General features: G+C 50.1%; 1 protein-coding gene across 3 annotated transcripts in view; it reads left to right on the forward strand.

Annotated features, from left to right (window-relative positions):
• Positions 1 to 17,573, forward strand: part of Apba2 (amyloid beta precursor protein binding family A member 2) — a 260,996-nt gene extending 243,423 nt beyond the window's left edge. For 2 of the 3 annotated variants that reach the window (XM_008850617.2, XM_008850619.2), the window contains 7 exons: positions 1,150 to 1,236; positions 4,513 to 4,698; positions 7,983 to 8,162; positions 9,180 to 9,392; positions 10,365 to 10,484; positions 12,995 to 13,135; positions 16,230 to 17,573. In XM_008850617.2, the coding sequence (XP_008848839.1) occupies positions 1,150 to 1,236; positions 4,513 to 4,698; positions 7,983 to 8,162; positions 9,180 to 9,392; positions 10,365 to 10,484; positions 12,995 to 13,135; positions 16,230 to 16,301 (999 nt within the window). In that variant the 3' untranslated portion in view covers positions 16,302 to 17,573. The remainder of the gene's footprint in view (positions 1 to 1,149; positions 1,237 to 4,512; positions 4,699 to 7,982; positions 8,163 to 9,179; positions 9,393 to 10,364; positions 10,485 to 12,994; positions 13,136 to 16,229) is intronic. The other variant, XM_008850618.3, reaches the window with a different exon arrangement.
• Positions 17,574 to 18,608: the final 1,035 nt, after the last annotated feature.

Below are 18,608 nucleotides of genomic sequence, written 5' to 3' on the forward strand. Positions count from 1 at the left end.
GGGGCATCTTCTTGATGAGTGATGTGGGAGGGCCCAGCCCACTGTGGGTGGTGCCACCCTGGGCAGGTGGCCCTGTGTTGCATAAGAAAGCAGGCTGAGCAGGGGCCAGGGGAGCAAGCCAGTAAACAGCGTTCCTCCATGGCCTGTGCTCCAGGTCCTGCCTCCAAGTTCCTGCCCTGAGTTCCTACCTTGGGCTCCTGATGAACTACGACCTGGGAGATGTAAGCTGAATAAACCCTTTCCTCCCCAAGTTGGTAGTGGTCAGAGTGTTTTGTCACAGCAGTGAAGAAACAAACCTGTTAAAATACAGGACCTCTCTGAGACTCAGAATTTTTGAGGAATTGTCAGCAGGGAGAATTTTGATTTCAAGTTTTTCTAGTGAGTAATTAAATCACAGTTTCTGCTGTGTTGAGGTAGAAGACATCACCATGGGCCCTGAGTGACCACACTGAATTATTCACACCAGTGAGCAAAGCAGAGGAGTCTGTTCTTTCTCAGTGCCACTCACAGTAATTAGGGTCCTCATACGTGTGAAAACCAATTAAAAGATGTCCTGCTTTGGGGCAGATCTTGAGTAACTTACTAAGCTTCCATGGAAATATCGCCAACAGGCTGAGCTTCCAGTGGAAGCAACAAACCAGGTGTGACAGCTTGTCCCCATGCCTACGTGCCACTGTCAGGAAGGTCTTGTTCTGGGTCTCTTCTTGTGGTTTTTTGAAGGCCTGGCCAAAGGGGTCCATGTAATTGTGATCATTTTTTAAAAAGAGAAGGCTGTTTAAATCAAACTTCCTTGAGAACATCTTCCTCATATCTTGGGGAGACTTGGAATCTCCAACACCAAGAATGTGACTGATGACAATCTTCCATCACTGAATCCAGCAAGGGTTAGCCGGGCAGGCGGGGGGGGTCTACTTGCTGCTGGGGAGAGGCACTGAGACCCCAGGCATCAGCTGCAGGAAGCTGCCTTGCCTCCCTGCTCTCTGTGTCTTAGGAACTCACACGGAGGAGTGGCTTCCTCAGGCTTACAATGGCGACCCCATTTTGGACCTGTGTTTCTTTCCATGTTGCCTCAGGAAAACTATAGTAAAATGTCAGGCTTTCACTGCAGTGGACATTTGAGTTGTAACAGCGTCTGCTGTTCTGTCTTAGAATTCTGAGGGTGATGCTCAAACGCTGACGGAAGTAGACCTTTTCATCTCCACCCAGAGGATCAAAGTTTTAAATGCTGACACACAGGTAAGCTCTTGAAAGACACGTTTTCCAGAATCATATAAGCCAACCGCTAGGACCAGGGCCTCAGGAGAGCAGTCTCATTGCAGAGTACTTTCCCCAGGGCAGCGACTATGCAACCTCGGTCTTGAGTGGGTTATGGCTGTGGAAATTGGAATGAGCTGCTGTGGCCTGACGAGTGTCAGGCTAGAAGGACAGAAGCCACTGAGAACGAGGAAGCTACTGCTAAATTGATGGAGACATGAAATGCAGGGCAAAGCTGAGGGCTGAGGGAGTGTGAGCTCCACCAGTTAGGGCTATCAAAGGACCTCCTGAACCCCACGTTCCCCAGTCCAGCTGGAGAGTGGAAATATCAAGGGCCGTGGTTTCCACATACTGTCAGTCTAGCTTCCTTCCCTGGCATAAATCACTATGTTGACTGTACCTTTGGTGGGGACGACAGGGAAACACACAAATAGGGATAGAGTGGCCATCTAAGAAATAGGACAGGGGAGCTGATACTGGTGTGAGATGGTGAGAGTCTGGGACTGCTGGTGAGGTGCAGGGGTGGGAAAGGCCCCCAGGCATGACCTTCTCAAAGAGAGGACAGCCCCACCCACCTTGGCCCAGGTGAGAAGAGCTGATGCCCAGAGAAAAGGCACCTTTGTTTTTTTATCTTTGTCAGGGAATCAGGCGGTGACACACTGGATCCTCTGGGTCCCTGATTCCCAACAGGTTGACATTTTTACCATCCACTCATGGTTTTACCTGCATCACTTACAACATAGAGAGTGAAAAACATTGATTTTATAGTGTTGTCACACTTTCTATTGTTGATCAGCATTCTTCTATGAAAACATGCTTTGTGTTTTTGTTCTTCCCCTCCCCCTTTTCCACTGTTACCTCTGGGACTTTTGTTGTCATTTATGGTATCACTTTGGCCCCTTTCCTTCAGTGATTGAACATTTCCTCATTTGCTGAGACAGTACAATGTTCTGAGCTCACCTTGTACTCTACTTAGACTTGAGCCAGCTATTTTTTTCTGGGCCCCATAGTTTTCTTTAGTGAACAGTGATATATAGAAACAAGGACCTGGGTGCTGGCTTGTGCGCCTTGTTTCTGGGGTGTGTCATCGCTCCTGGACCCTGTGAGTTCACGGAGCTAGATGGCGCATATACTTTTAAAAGCGATGAATTCATACTTTTTCCTCTATTGGGGACTATAGAGCTCTCCTTCCACATCTGTACACGCCTTCGTCTTGTAGTATAGACTCTGGTTCCCAGCATCAGCATGTTTCTGTAATTTAGTTAACTTTCCATCACTTGGAAAAAAATGCCTGAGATCAACTGCAAAAGAGGGAAGGTTTGCTTGGCGCACAGTTTGGGCAGTTTCCATCTCCAGCCTGTTGGTCCCACTGTTTTCACACCTGTGTTGAGGCAGTCTGCAAAAGTGTGCAGTAGAGGAAGTTGGCTGATTATTGCATAGTGGCTTGAAAGTGAAGGGAGAGAAAAGGAAGGTCTGAGGGTCCAATTATCCTCTCAAGAGTGAGTCCCTCCCCCAGTGATCTGCCTATTCCACTAGGCCCTACCTCTTAAATTCTACCACTTTGTAATAGCCCTGCAGTGGGGCCAGATCTTCAACAAAGAAGCCTTTGGGATGTTCCAGATCCTACTGTATCAATCAGAGAAGGGAAAGGTGTCTGTGAAGTCCAGGAGAGACCTGCTACACTTCTGGAGTCTTGTTACCATAGACTTCGAGTTCCCTCAGAATGAGTGTGCTCACCATGTGACGTGTGTCTGCCAGGGAGGTGTCCCAGTGCCCAAGGTCCTTCCAGGGGGTTTGTTCACATAGGGTCCCTCTGCCCATTATGTAAAAAGACTGGACTCCCAGGAAGAAAAGAGGTGTCCAGCTTATGCCAGCCATACTGTTTGTACAAACAGTTCAGGCAGCAAGACTCACACTCAGCTGTTAGGGTAGTGGCAATGCTCCTGAAATCTAGTTCTCAGATGTCAGCTGAGGGTGGGTCTTGCAGGCAGGACTTTCTTGGGAGCACCCTTTAGCCTATGGTGGTAACTCATCTCTGTACCCCAGCCCTGGATGATGCTTATGCCAGGATGCTACCACCCAGGGACAGGAAGATGGACCATTGGTAGCTAGTGAGCTTGCTCCAAGTCACTGTTTAGAAGGAACTGGAAAAGAGGTGGCAGCAGGAATCTGGTTTGAGTGGAAAACTGAAACATTGGCAGAGGGCTGAAGAGTAGGAACAGGTGACTGAATAGAGACTGAAGTGGCCAGGCAGGACCAATGATAGCAAGGCTGCCATGTTGGAGGCAGCTTCTGTCTATGAGGAGCCACAGCTGGGGAATGATTCAGGAGCTCTTGACAGTGGTTAGGAGTCAGGAGATGCTGAAGAGCTGCCTCTACCTTTGCTTTGCCTGTGTCCCATCCCTATGCCTTGTAATGATGACCCCCCCTCCTCCTATGACCTTGTCCAGAAAGTAGATCACCTCCTAGACAAATATGTGCAATATCCGCTGCAGGAGATGGATTCTGTGCAGAGGAAGAGGGCTCCAGACGGCAAAGCCATAGAAGCACCAGATTTCCCTTTGTGAAAAGAGAACAAAGGCACAAAGCACCAACTGATTAGTTCTTTCAGAGCCTTTGTGTGCATCCTTGTTAGGAAAGGGTCATAGGCAAGATGCCGGAGAAGATTTCTGTCAGGTGGCAAAAGGCATCAAGAGTAATGTGCAAGCTTGCTGCCTCATTTCCCAACTTGTGATGAACTCATCTAGTGGGAAGAACATCGAACTTGATGTGGAATATCTGGGAGGCCATGGGGTCAGCCTACACGACAGTGTATCTGTGCTATAGGGAAAGCCCCTTCTTCTAGAGCCGCAGGTGCCTCTAGTTGTATGGGGATGGGCCTCAGCACATGTAGGCTCATCCTCCAAGGATGGAGAGCCACACCCCACATCATGCAGATTATTGTGTCCAAGAGTAACTAGTCTGGAAGACAGTTTACTAGAGATGTGGTTCTCACCCAGGGCCACTTCAGCAACCCCCACCCCAGCTCTGGAACATTTGGCAATGGCCAGAGATATTTTTTGATTTTAACATCCAGTGGGTAGAGGCCAGAGATGCTGCTGCCATCCTCCTGTGTACAGGACAGCCCTGCCCTCTGCAGTAAGGAGTGATCCAGCCCCACATGTCAATAGGGTTAAGGTTGCAAAACTAAACCAGAGTGATGGTTAGTGGCAGGTTCTCTCAGTGTACCCTGATGCAGGCCTCTCCTTCTGCCACCAGGAAACCATGATGGACCATGCCTTGCGCACCATCTCTTACATCGCAGACATTGGGAACATAGTTGTTCTGATGGCCCGGCGCCGCATGCCACGGTCTGCCTCTCAAGACTGCATTGAGACCACGCCTGGGGCCCAGGAGGGGAAGAAACAGTACAAGATGATCTGCCACGTGTTCGAATCAGAGGATGTAAGTAAATGCTTGGGGTCTGGCCCTCCCCTGCCAACAGTCCCGCAATTCGTGGTCTCCCTAGTAAGAAAACTGTGAGAGGGCTCAGCAATTCTTTATACACTCTTGTGTGAAGAGAGTGAACAGTTTTATTTCCCTTCATAAAACAGGTGCTTCAGGAGTTGTCAAATATATAAGGGGAGTTTTGTATCCAAGGAAATCATTCTATAAAACCTCTCACTCCTAAAATAAAGCTAATCTTTGCCTAACTGTTCTGATGTTAGAATGCATATATTTATATGTCAAGATTACACAGAGAGAAGAGAGATGCATCTGCACCTAGGCTGAGCTCTGCCTTTGCTGTGTCATTTTACTGCACAACAAATAAAAAATCACTTTGAAGTCTTAAATACTGCAGACTCACCAAGGGACCCTAGAGTGATAGAAGCCTGTAATCCCAACTACTCAGAAGCTGAAGTAGGATGATTGCATATGCAAGCCTAGGTAGCTTAGCCAGACCTGCCTAAAAACCAAAAACAAAGAAACAGTAATAACAAGAAACGGCGAGCTTGGGAGATAGGGGCCCTGGTGTCCTGAAGGCTGACCTTACTTGAGCCTCCCGGGAAGGCTGCTGCTAGACTCTAACCTCTTCTCCATTGACCAGGCCCTCCTGTGAAGGTGGCATCCCAAAATTTTGTCAATGGTGACCCTGTTGTGGCTGCAGCAATTCCCCAAAGGGCTAAGGCATGCTTGCTCACAGGAGGGCTTACAAGCATCCCTGGGTCAGTAGGGGAGTGTTCATACATTTTCTTGATTGTGAGATACAATATAGAATCCATATTTGAAAACATGGTTCAAACCTGTGTAAGAGAACTGTCATCTTTTCCCTAAGATATCAATTTGAAATGCTTTGGAGTGATGGCAGATTTATAGGAGAGGCCAGTATTCCTGTACAAACCTACTAATTCATTAGCTTTCCATCATTGCACAGAGATCTTTGGACACTTTGACACACATTTCTGAATGGATGTCTTAGAGACCTGGTGGAATAGACCTCAAATGATGGGTAGTGAAAGGAAGAAGCAGGCCAAGTGGCAAATCTTGTGTTCAGGTCTCAAAGGAGTGGGGAACAGGACAAACCCCTGAGGTACAGGCGGTGCTGTGAATGGAGGTGGAAGTCAGGAGCTGCCCTTGTGACCATTAGCCATCATCCACTGGTGGGAGACAGGGCTGGGAACACAGAGTGGGAAGGACCCAAGTAGTCCTTGAAGGAACAAGGGTTGTGTGCAGCACCCCAAAGCAGCTGCCCAGGGAGAGCACATGGTGGTGGCTCTGTTTAGGTGGGATGCTGAGTCCTGGGTTCCCTCTGTGAGGTAGAGCTCAGAGTTCTGGGGCTAAGGCAAAGGTCGAGGCTGCTGTGTAGGTGACAGAGCCAGGCAGAGCAGTGTGGGGTATGGCCTCCTTGTGCCTTGCTTAGGGTCCTCAGCCCACCTGCAGGATGCCACCAGGCACTTTGGCTCACTTAGGTTCCTACCTGGGGCCTTACAGCAGTAGATACTCACAGGCTTGGCTGCGAGCTGGAGCAAGTCCCAGTCTGAGGATTGGAGTGGCGTCACAGCCAGTGAGTCCTCTGGGTTGACTCCTGTTCAGATGGAAGGAAAGCCAGGGCACAGGGAGAAGGGGAAAGTGTGGACACAAGAGGAATTAGGGGAGAGCAGAGGGAGGTAGGAGACAGCAGGAACAATAGTGGAAAGTGTATTTTGGGAGGTGGGGGCAGGGATAGCACGAAGCACAAGGCTCCCTGCATTGTGCCAACGTGGGTGATCTGGGTATGTGGCTGACTTGAGTCTCCCAGGCTTTTCCATGGGATAGGCTGGCAGCTGGGGAAGTGGGTCTCAGAAGAGCCCCAGGGCATTGGACAGTGGGGCTAAAGATCTAGTGGTGAAGGAATCTGATGTGGTCAGACTACAGAAGGGTTTGATGGCAGCAGCACTGAGATCCGTTAGGCTAGTGCAGCCCCCCTCTAATCTGTGGCCCTACCAGCTCTACCCTGCTCTGAGGCCTTGCCCTCCCTTGTGGGTCCCACCTGGTCCCCTGCTCTCTGGCTTATCCTTCAGCCCCACCTGCTCCTGTACCAGCTCCTTTCCTACCCATGCCGGCACTGCCACCTAGTGGTATATGAGCTGCCGAGTTCACCAAGAGCTAACACGCTGGTGTGGGAACAGCAAGAGAGAACTTTGTGGCATCCTTCCTCTAAACTCTTCAGGGCCTAATTTGGGCAGGCAGTTCAACCTAGAATCCCGGTGCATATTTAAAGCAAGATCCTGCATGCTAAGACTATGATCTGGCCCATCTTGGTTTTATATATGCATATTCATTTGCAGCACTTAAATCGATTTTTCTGCAGAGGGAGAAAAGGATTTAAGCCACATCCCTTGTTTTCAGATCATATTGAGGAACCAAGGTTATAGGGGAGTGTTGCCTGGGAGAAGGGGAATTATAGGGAAGAACTGAGCTCGGACCCTGGTGTAAGGTTGGTGGGGGTGTTGATCTTATTGTGCACTGAGGTGTTTCAGAAAGTTCCACAGCTCCCCCAGGGCTGCACAGCTGGGAGCACGCTTGCCATGGTCCAGGAGCTGGGATCTTTAGTGCTTGCCTCAGACTGTCTGGTCTGCACACAGGCAGGAAGGCCCTGCCTCAGCCTATCAGTGTTCAGACTTCACAGCATAAGCATCTGCTGACACAGAAAGAAGTGTTCTGCTCTGTGGAGTGGAGTATGTGCGGAGTCCCCAGGTCCACACCTCTTGTGGCCCACAGTCTGGCATACCCTTCTATACCAGAGCAATGGGGCACACACACTGGCCCCCACCCATTTGGCCCTGGATTCTGTAGCTATGTATAAATAAAGAGAAATTATATTTCTCTAGACAGACCTCTAATATATATTTTAGGATAAAATTAGTAAAAAGAAAACACGGTTCCAAATTAAAGCAGTAAAATATGGTATACTTCATCATTTTCCCTGATTCTACTAGAAGCCATGCTTTGTCCCAGTGACTAGGACATAAAACAGCACACAGCGGCCCAGCCAGGACCAGATGCCAATGGTACAGAGCAGTAGAAAGACTCACCATGGCAGTCCATGGTAGAATGATGTTATTAGCAGACAGCTTTAGCCAGCACAGGGCCTAGAGTTTGCTCTCTGCATCTTTTAAGCCCAAGCAAGGGTTCTTTTGAAGACTTGGGTACCTAATAGAGCCTGTGTGCCCATGTCTGTATCTAGCAGGCCTGTTCTCTTCCCACAGGCCCAGCTGATAGCCCAGTCCATTGGGCAGGCTTTCAGCGTGGCCTACCAGGAATTCCTGCGGGCCAATGGCATCAATCCTGAAGATCTAAGCCAGAAGGAGTACAGTGACATTATCAACACCCAGGAGATGTATAATGATGACCTCATCCACTTCTCAAACTCAGAGAACTGCAAGGAGGTGAGTCACACATACCTGCTGGGCACCCCTCCCCCCAAACTCATTCTGCCAAGCTCTGCCCTCTAAGCTGAGTCCCTGCAGAGCTGGGCAAGACAGCTTCAGTGAGGGGCTTCCCCAGTGTCTCCCCATCAGCTTGCCAAGCCAGGACTAAAGCAAGACTTGGGCCCTCATGTTTACCACGGTGTCCAACAAGGGCCACTCAGAATATGTCCTGCTTCTGCCTTAGAGCTGAGCACGTGGGTGTGAAATGAGGTGCTTGCAATAGAGAAGCAGATTCCAGTCAGTCTTAATGACCTTACAGATGTGTCTTTTAATGCTCTGTTATCACTGACTAGGTTTAGCATTAACAAATATTTCTGGAAAAAGCTTGTGAGAGGTATCTGTAAAATTGGGAGCTTGAGTGTGCTAACAGGGTGGTGTTGAAGTTGCGGGTAGCAGAGGCTTTAGTAGATTCTAGACCCTTGAGGGTCTTTGGAATGAATAAATCTGCTCTCATGGAAATGAGTGAATGAATGATTCTGGATATTTGTTGAAAGGAGTGAGTGAATGAATCATTTTAGATTCTTGTTGATCACATGGCTGATCCTGACTTCTTGAATGCATACAGCAGATGGTTTTCTGAGAGAGCCATCCTTGAAGCAATAGAGAAATAAAACTTTCAAGATAAGAGCAAAGACCGGGACATGATGGACACTAGAGGATGTTCCTCTGGCTTCAGAGGGTTTGGCATTGAGGAAACTGGAGTCAGGGCCCAGGAGCCTTGCTTACAGCATGGCAGGAGAGGGATTCTGTGCTTCTGGATTTCCAGAATGCTCCTGGGACCAGAGAGCCTTGGAAGTCTGAGCAGGGTGAGTCCAGGTGAAAGAAGGCAGTCCTTTCAGATCCAACCTTTCGTAGCTGAGAATAAATGACCTTTGCCCCATGTCAGGGCAGATCCCATGGGGCCAAGGCCAGTCGAATCCTTCCACAAGTGCTTTGCCCCATGTGGTCTCTCCCACACTGTCCCTTCTCGTGCAGCTGCAGCTGGAAAAGCACAAGGGTGAGATTCTAGGCGTGGTGGTTGTGGAGTCAGGTTGGGGCTCCATTCTGCCCACCGTAATCCTAGCCAACATGATGAATGGAGGCCCTGCGGCACGCTCAGGGAAGCTGAGCATCGGAGACCAGATCATGTCCATCAATGGCACCAGCCTGGTGGGGCTGCCCCTTGCCACCTGCCAGGGCATCATCAAGGTGGGTACTCCGGGATCCTCTACTGGTGTTCTTCCCAATCCTGCCTCACTTGACCCGTGAGGACATTGAAGCCTAGGTGACAGGTCCACGACAGTCAACTGATCCCAAGATTGTATCACGCAACTGAAATTAGAGAGGACTCAAGCCCTGGGATGGAGAGTGGGAGGTGTCATCTCACTCCAGGTGAGAGCTGAGGAGCTGTATATGTAGGATGATGACTCAGCCTGCTGTGCCTGGGATGTTTCCAGGTTAGCCCTGCAGGGAACACTTCTGGATGCCTCCTTAGTCATGGCAGCCTGGAGAGTGAGTTGTCTTACATGGACAGGGAGCTAGGAGGCTGGCTTTCTTGGGGATGTTGGAAGCAGAGGGGACATAAGAGGTTAGGACTTCATACCTGCCCACCTCAGGAGGAGCGGACAGTAGGTACTGACTGTTGGTGGCAGTACCTATGACCTGTCCTTGGCCAGCCCCCAGTTGTCGTGGAACTAGAATAAGCATTTCAGCCTGATGGATTTTTCCAAAGCCACGATGTTCATGAAAGAGCTTTGGGACCCAGCCCAGGGATGCTTCTTTCCAATGGCTTTTGCAGGGCTGCATCTACTGGGGGCTCTGTATGCATGTCCATATCTGGGAAGCTGAAACTGTGACCATGTAAGGCCAGGCCCTTCCCCCTACCTTTGGCTTGGGGCACTGCTGACAGACTTGTAGCCCCTCTTGGCACCAGGCTAGCCTGCCCTGATGCAGCCCCTGAGCTAGCATGTACCTCTTGGGAATCCATCAGTGGAAGATACTTTGTTTAGACAACAGTGTCTTCACAGTCCTTCCAAAGAGAAGGTTCTCCTGCATGCAGCCTACTGAAGGCCCCTCACATGCCGGCTGTGGGTGAGCCTAGTGCACAGCTCCTTGACTCCCCTTTGCATGTTCCCAGAGGATGCTAGAGCCCAGCCAGTGACTTGTCCCCATGCTTTGTAGGGCCTGAAGAACCAGACACAAGTGAAGCTCAACATTGTCAGCTGTCCCCCGGTCACTACGGTCCTCATCAAGCGTCCAGACCTCAAGTACCAGCTGGGCTTCAGTGTGCAGAACGGAATTGTGAGTTCACCTTCTCCCTACCTGGGTTACCTCTTTTACATGTAGGGACTGGGTTTTGCAGGCCGGGGTGCCACTCTGTCTGAGGAGGGCCAGTCGGGGCTGGCCAGGACAGCATCCAGGTTTCACAGAGCTGGATGGAGAATACTGGCCAAGGTAGACAGGGAGGGTCAGGGTGTAGCCCTGGGAGCCATCCCTCAAACCCTGACCAGTTCCAGTGAGGGCTGTTCTCGTCAAGTGCTTGTTGCAGGGAGGGTAGCAGGACGTCAGCTATTGTAGCTTGGACACACAGTCAAATGCTGCCATCACACTCATTGTGTTCAACAAACACATCTCTACTTCCATTGGCTCATTCGTTCACTTCATTCACCCATCCATTCAGTAGACATGTGTGGAATACCTGCTCTGTGTCTGGTTCTGAGACAGGAAGGAGACTAAGGAGACAGGAAGGCTGCTGGGCTCCAGTGAGTGCTGGCCTGGCCAAGCATCTATACCTGAGCCCCAAGCCTAAATCCTTCAGCTCAGTTTGAGCTTCTCTGACCTGTGTTTGGCAGGCAAGAGCTCTGGATCCTTGGTTTTCCTCCTGCAAATGTCCCAATGGATAGAGCTGCTGCCACTAAATGAGTACAGAGGGGGCCCATTAAACCCAATTGTTTAAACCAGTGTTAAAGGTAGGCAGGAGAGACCTTGTAAGAGAGAGGGGGAGATGCAGGTGCTAGCCAACAGCACTGGGGAAAGACACTAAAATGGCTTGAAAGACAACCAATGAAAGAACTTGTCTCACTGTTATCTGTAAGCTATGGATGGTGACAGCCTGGGTAGAGTCACAGGGTCTGGGGTCCAGGTCCCTGTCTGCTCAGGTCACATCACCTGAAAGGCTTTCTATGCCCAAGGGGGCTGGCAAAAGGGGCAGTGGTAGGAAGTAGGAGAAGCTCTGACTTGGGTCTGTAGGGGCTGAATTAAGATGGATGGGAAAGGAAGGTGGCCCTATGGTAAGCCAGGTGGGACTGTGATCCCTCTCCTCAGATGCCAGGGTAGAGGGCAAGGTGGCAGCAGTGGGCTGTCTTCCAGCCCCCTTCTGATGTGGTGCCAAAGAGTCTGCACCAGCCTCACCACAGAGGGGACCTTTGGGATGGGAAGCCATCATGCTGAGAACTATAAGGTGGGTAGTGGGAGTTTGGAGGTACTGAGTTCAGAGGCCCAGTTCTGAAGCGCCTGGAAATAACATGTAATTTTGAGAACAAAATTGTTAGGCTCCAGGGCCACCAGTATGCAGGAGGAGGTCCTGAAGTGGGTATCTGACCCTGGCAAGGGTCTGAGTTAGTGGTGACAATGAAGACCCAGCCAGGTGTGTCTTTGAAACTTGACGGTTTCTATGGGACACCAGCATGGATGAGGAGAACCTCCATCACCAAGCCCTGCCTGCCACTGAGTCCTATCTACCCTCTGTTCTCAGCCTCCCTGTCTAAGAAATGTGCCAAACTTCCTCAAGGCCCTACTTAGGCTGTGTTAGGGTGGCAGTGGTAGGCATGGGTGGGTTTGGGGACACCTGTGGCCAAGGTAGGACTGATTTGTTCATATCTGGGGCCCAGGATTCCAGTCACCAAGCATTATCTGGCATTATATGGCCCCTAGTTCTGGCTTGGGCCCCAGTCAGCCAGCCAGTCTCTCCTACTGAACCCACAGGGAACATGGCGCCTATTTCCTGCTGTGCTCCACGAAGCTGCAGTCCTCCAAGTCTCCTGGAGAAGCTTGCTTACCTCAGAGTGGTTTTGCATAAGTGCCTTTTCCATTTTCAGCCTCATTGTACCCCAACTGCAATGTATGTGTTTGCAGAAAGGCCCCTAATGACACAACTAATGTTTCCAAATGGATTCCACTTCTCTCTTCCTACAATATCCCCTAAGGAGTCAAGAAGTCTCCAGTTTGGAGACCCCTGTCTTCCTCCCCAAGAATGTACACTGGGAGTCAGAGCATGCAGAAGTTTCTGTAGTGTAGGCCTCAGTTTGGAAGGCCAGTAGCACTGTGTACATGCAGGCAAGCTCCCCCAGCACCTCCTGCTTCCATTCTCTGCCCCAAGATTCCGATGGCTTGCATTCCTTCGTCTGAGTATGCCCACCAGCTTCACCCCCACAAGGTATAACCTCCTGTCACTGCCCTGCCCTTTCCCCTCTTTGTCTTTTTCGAATCTCCAAAAATAAAGAGTTAGTGGCCACAAGGAATTTAATCAAAATATCACTTTCTAGGGCACATCTTAACTCTGGCTGGGCTACCCTGAATCAACATGTTCGGGATCTTCAGAAAGCCATATGCTTTCAGCATAAAATTCCCTTAAGTTATTTTGGAGGGGAATGACTTAAATCATTGCTTAATAACGTGTATAGTAATAGGTGATGGAGTGGAGTGCTGGGTTCCTCTCCAGGAGTAATTGCTCTTCCCCCATCTTTGGACTGTGGCGGAGCAGCTTCAAGGAATGGTAGGAATGTACATGCTGACCTCACCTGTCCTTTTAGATCTGCAGTCTCATGAGAGGGGGTATTGCAGAGCGAGGTGGTGTTCGCGTTGGTCACCGCATCATCGAGATCAATGGGCAGAGTGTGGTGGCCACAGCCCATGAGAAGATAGTCCAGGCTCTGTCCAATTCAGTGGGAGAGGTGAGTCTGCCAATTCATTCTAAAGTCCACCATGTTTATGACCTGAGTCCAGGGCCCTGGACCCCTACATTTCTGTGACCAACAACTAACCCTGTGGGGTATGGATGTGTTTGGAAAGCTACCTTTCTCAGGACAACTTGGACCTGTAGGGCCTTGGCCTCACCTCCATGTGCCAGTTATATATATATGCCCCAGCTTCACTTCTGTGATTCCAGCTCCCCTCCAGGGGCTACTGGGTGTCAGCTGAGGTTCAGGCTGTGTCTCTACCTCAAAGTGTCCATGAATAGGATGAACAGAGTGGCAGGTGGTCCTCAAGGTCCCTCTGATTTCTCAGTGAATGGAAGGGTAGAGGTCATTGGGCACAGATCCTGACACTGTTTCTGAACTGAATCCTGCACATCTGCCCCTCCAGGGAAGGAGGCTCTGACACATCACCACAGATGTGCAGCTCCTGCCCCTTCCATGCTAGGACCAAGCTGTTTAGCCTTTCCTGCTTCTCTGGCTTTTAACCTTCCCCTAGTCCAGCTTTTTTGGGCTCATCTCGATCGTAACGGGAGAATGGCCGAGGGCTCCAGGGTAGGGGCATACCTGTCCTCAAGGCGTCAAGAGTAAGAAGTACCACTCAGGGCGTGGAGCAGGCTAGTATGGGCAGTTTCATGCTGCACAGAAAGACTTACACAGTGTGGGTAAAGTTTGTGGTGTGCAGGAGGGTGTGTGAATGTGTATGAGAATGGGAGTGAGCATGGGTGGGTGGGTAGTGTGCATGTATGTGTGTATGGATGTTCATGTATATATAAGGTTGTGGGTATGAGTGTGTATGTGTGGGTCTGTACATCTGTGAGAGTGGGTTTAAGTGTGGGTGATAATGTGTGAACACAGGCCTGTGGGTGTGAAGGCACAGAAGTTTGTGGAGTGAGGGTGTGTTTGTGATGTATGAATGTATATGAATGGCTGTGTATGGGTGTAGGTGTGTGTGGCGCATCTGTGAATGTGTGGGGTGAGTGGGTGCACATAATACAGGTGTGGATATGGAGGTGTGGGTGTGTGGGTATGTGGGAGCTGTGAAGGGGCGGTCACAGTGAGTGGGGCCAAGTCTCTGGAGGAGTGTGGGTGACAGTAATGGGTGACACTGGGGCAGGGCTGGAGAGGTGTGTGGGAAGAGAGCAATTAATTAGTTGGGTGCCAGCTGGCACTGGGATTGGAGTCTGGTCCCTGAAGGCTCAGGATGGTCTGCTGCGCTCCCTCTGGTGGCCACCTGGTGGCTGTGCATGGAAGATGGACTAAACCCATTTCCTGCAGGATAGAAAGGTGTGAATGGCTGTTTCCTCGGGGGGGGGGGGGGGGGGGAATTCATGTCCCTTTAACCACCCCTCTTGGGGTCACATTGACACACAGCATCTTGTCAAACTGCCAGGGCCCAGGGTGGACCTACATTGCTCTGGATTGGTGGTAGTGATGGCTGATTCGTAAGGAGAGAGGCCAGGAAGGAACCATTAGCTGCTTCTTACAAATGGCTTCCAAGAGGGGCTGGAAAGATGGCTCAGTGGTTAACAACACTGGTGGTTCTTGCAGAAGACCCAGGTTCGAATCCCAGGACTCACATGGCAGCTAACAACTGCCGTAACTCCAGTTCCAGGGGATCCGACAGCCTCTTCTGTCTTCCGCGGGCATTGCACGACACAGGTGCACTTACCTACACGCAGGTAATACACACATACACATAAAATAAAAATAAAATTTTTAAGTAACAACATCCTAAATAAACTCAGTTCTCAGTAATATTGGTAAAAAATTTGTTGATGTAAACATAGTGAAAAGCTTTCACAGCTCATGCTTGGGTCTGATGAACAGGAGAACTCAAAAGAATACTGGGTCTACACCCCTATGTGGGTCAGTTAATCCTAAACCAGACTACAAAAATAATAAATAAAATATATTAAAAAAATGGCTTCCAAGAAAGAAAAATCCACTTTTTCTAAGTAGATTCTCAGAAATGGCTGCCCACGTGAGAGCAATCAGCCTCACACCTAAAGAAATCAATCCTATGAAGGAGCAGGCCTGGGAGCCCAAGAAATGAATCTGCCTCCTCAGGCCTAAGATGGATTAATATCCAAAGAGGCAAGAGAGCAGGGGGAGAGTGCAGAGTCCCTTCAGCGTGCTGGTCTTGGCCCTGCTGGATGGGACAGGCTGGGAGATTAGTGTCTGCTGGTGTTTTCAACTATGCCTGAGCACATTGGAGAATGAGTCACTGGTAAAGACTGGAGGTTTGAAGACGCCTGCATGGGTGTGGGGTAGGTTTCAAGTGAGGAATTACTGAAAGTGAATGAAGTTTCTGGGGGAAATGCTATCCTGAGTGAAGAGGGAGCCAAAATCTAAATGGAGCAAACAAACCTGTAGAACTGAACTGTATGAATTAGGCAGAAGAGAGTCAGGGCCTGCTTGCCTGGGGCAGCAGAGAACTGGAGGCAGCTGAGGACCCCTGCCAGCTTCTGCCTGAGCACAGCACAGTATGAGCTTGGGACTGTGGCCCTGAGTTGAGGGGAGAGCAAGAGCTCCACATGGGGCTGCTTCCTTGGGCTCAGTGCCTTCATTGTCCCCTCCACCTGTTGCCCTTGAAGCAGTCCCATGTGGAGGCAGCAAGAGATGTTGTGCTGTTGAGAGTCATTTTTTCAATGTCCCCAAAGGACAAGGTCTTTGAGAACTTGCCTTTTTGACCAGTTTCTAGCCCCAGACAAAACCCTTGCTTCATCCAGTGTCAGCATTGTGGGAAGGAAAGGGTACAAGTCTCCCTCTCTTGGTCTTTCCTTCACTGAAACATAGAACACTCCTGGCAGTTTCTGGTGGTGTCTGCAGCCCAATGGGAAAATTGTAGTCTCCATCCAAAGTCCAATATTTCACTGTCATGCATCAACTGGAGCTGAAAAGAAACTATTACTGGATGGTGTGTAAAACCTTCTTAAGGCCTGGAACGAACCTTCCACCTCACCTCATTCTTCCTTCACTCTGAGAGGCTCTCAGAAGACTATGTCTTTATTGCTTGATTGCACTTGATTACATAGTGGCAGGCAGCTCAGCCTCTCCTCTCTGTTTACAGATTCACATGAAGACCATGCCTGCTGCCATGTTCAGGCTCCTCACAGGCCAAGAGACCCCGCTGTACATCTAGGCTCACCCAGATTTCACCATGGAGCAGTGACACTAAGCAGACCCACTTGGGCCCAGAGGAGCCAGAAGCCAGGACAAAGCCCTGACCCTTGACCCCACAGCCCAACAAAGGACACTGGCACCCCTGAAGAATGTGCCCTCATCACCTAGTTCTTTTGGTTTTGAGCTTAGTTCTGTTTTGTTTTGCCAAAAAAAGGATATGTCTTTACCAAAGGAGAGTCCCAGGAGCAATCCTTTGTAAAACATTCTGGTATTCTGCCACGTTCTCACTACGGCTGATGACGGGTGCTCACGGTTAGCTCTGTGTGGTGTAGTGTGTCATTCCTCCCTGAAGCTGTAGAATGGGAATGTGGAGCCTGCCCATGTGGCCATGAAGGGAGGCCTCTGCTGGTCACAGCTCCCACAGGGCTGTGGGCACACCCTCTCTACTCCCTCGCTGGGACACCTGGGGTCCTATAGGGCCTACGAACCAGCGCTGCCTCCACCTGATGGGTGCAGGGGAGCACGACTCCCAGGATGAGACTTGTACTGAATGTGGGAACCTGTGATTGATTGTAAGTATTTATGCAGCAAGGGGATACTCCCGAGTTAAATAAAAAATGATGGTCACAATGTCAAAACTCCATATTTATTTAGCAAATATTACTATTTGGACATTGACCTTAGCAAGCCGTTCTTCAGATGTTTAGGTTTTCCGATGACTTGTGACCACAGCTGCTTCTCCTATCCTAGCCTGTTTGGAGTCCCCTGAGACTCTGTGAACTTCCTTGGGCTTCCTCCCTCCAACTCTTTCTCCATCACAGGGCTCCCCACCAGGGGGCAGCATCCTCCAGGGGCAGAGGCAGAGACATGGGAGACTTGCCCTATTTTTAAAAATCTAGCTACACATATATAGCCACACACACAGTCCCCAACAAAGCAAGCCCATACCAGAAAACCCATCTCTGTCCTTCCTGAGGGGACCAGCCTAGAGTGCAGATTACTTGGTGAGCAAGGTGTCTGCCCACCACAAGCAGTGTTAGCACGTGTGGACCACGGGGCACAGCGGCTGGCTCAGTTCATTAGAGATCAATGTTAACTGACGTCATTTTGTCTGGAAGTCTCTTTTTTTTGGCCCAGGCCTTGAAGAATACACTGTGACTTAAGAAGCCTTACCATGCAGTAGCTGAAGCTTTAGGATCACTGTACTCGAGGAGTAACCTGTGTGTTGCATGCAGCTGACCCTAGGAAGACTTCGCGCATATCGCTAATAAACCTGAAGTCGTGATGAAAAGCTCTTTGTCCGCCTCATTTGTCAGCTGAGTAGTGTGTGCTTAGTGGCCTTCTCATTTCCACCCTCTGGATGGTAACTCTGTGAGTCTGCCTTGTGGTGACAGCAGACCTTCCTGGTCTGTGACCTTGGCAGGTCTTATCCAGAAGGTTGGAGGACAGGTGCTAAGATCACCGGGTGTCATGATGGTGCCAGGTCACCCAGCTCCAAGTTCCCTACTCATCTGCTGCAGGGGAGAGATGGGGCTATACACTGCTGACAACTGAATAAGGGAGCGAATAGTCTTGGGCTTCTCCAGGCCTATTTCCTTAGAAGCCTGTGAATGTGTGAAAGGTTGGCCAACCCCCCGCCTTCTGCATACCTGCCGGGCCCCTTGAAGCCCACCTAGAATGTCAACAGGGTAGCATTGTGCCTAGCTCAGTGGCCTGCTGTTGCCTGACCTGGGAAGGCCATGAGGTAAACGTGAGCTTTCATTAGGAGGTTGGAGGGGTGGGGGGTGGGTGGGAACCTCAGCAAACAGGACGCATCTTTCTGGCCTGCCACAGCAGAGCATGCCCTACTCTTTGAGCTGCTGGCCAGTAGCTTTCATGACCTTGGATTCTGCAGAACTGAAGGGCCTGAATTTTATGTTCGCTTCACATTGGGCCTTCAGGAGTAGGTAAGAAAGAGCCTTTCACCATGAACTCCAACCCCAGACCGTACAGTGGGAATATACAGTGGGAATGCCATCAGAAACACAACAGGACAGTTTTCCCACCTATCTCCCTATTCTCCAAACATGCTGAGGCACTGAAAGCAAATACGGTTCTTCAAAATGTGAGCTAGTAGCCCCCATCATTGAGGAATGAAAAGAATAGATCCCAGGGTGAAAGCTAGAGCCGGGGAGCCTGCTGCTCAGGACAAGGGGACGTCCCTGTGTGCCTGAACAAGCTTGTGGCCCATCTCTAGAAATAAACTCATGGCCGGATGACATGGGGGCATGATGCCTACCTACTGGTACATATTGCATGTGTATGTAGTATATGCACCTATGTACAA

The sequence above is a fragment of the Nannospalax galili genome, unplaced genomic scaffold (genome assembly GCF_000622305.1).
Source record: "Nannospalax galili isolate Female #2095 unplaced genomic scaffold, S.galili_v1.0 scaffold685, whole genome shotgun sequence".
Taxonomy (NCBI): Eukaryota; Metazoa; Chordata; class Mammalia; order Rodentia; family Spalacidae; genus Nannospalax; species Nannospalax galili.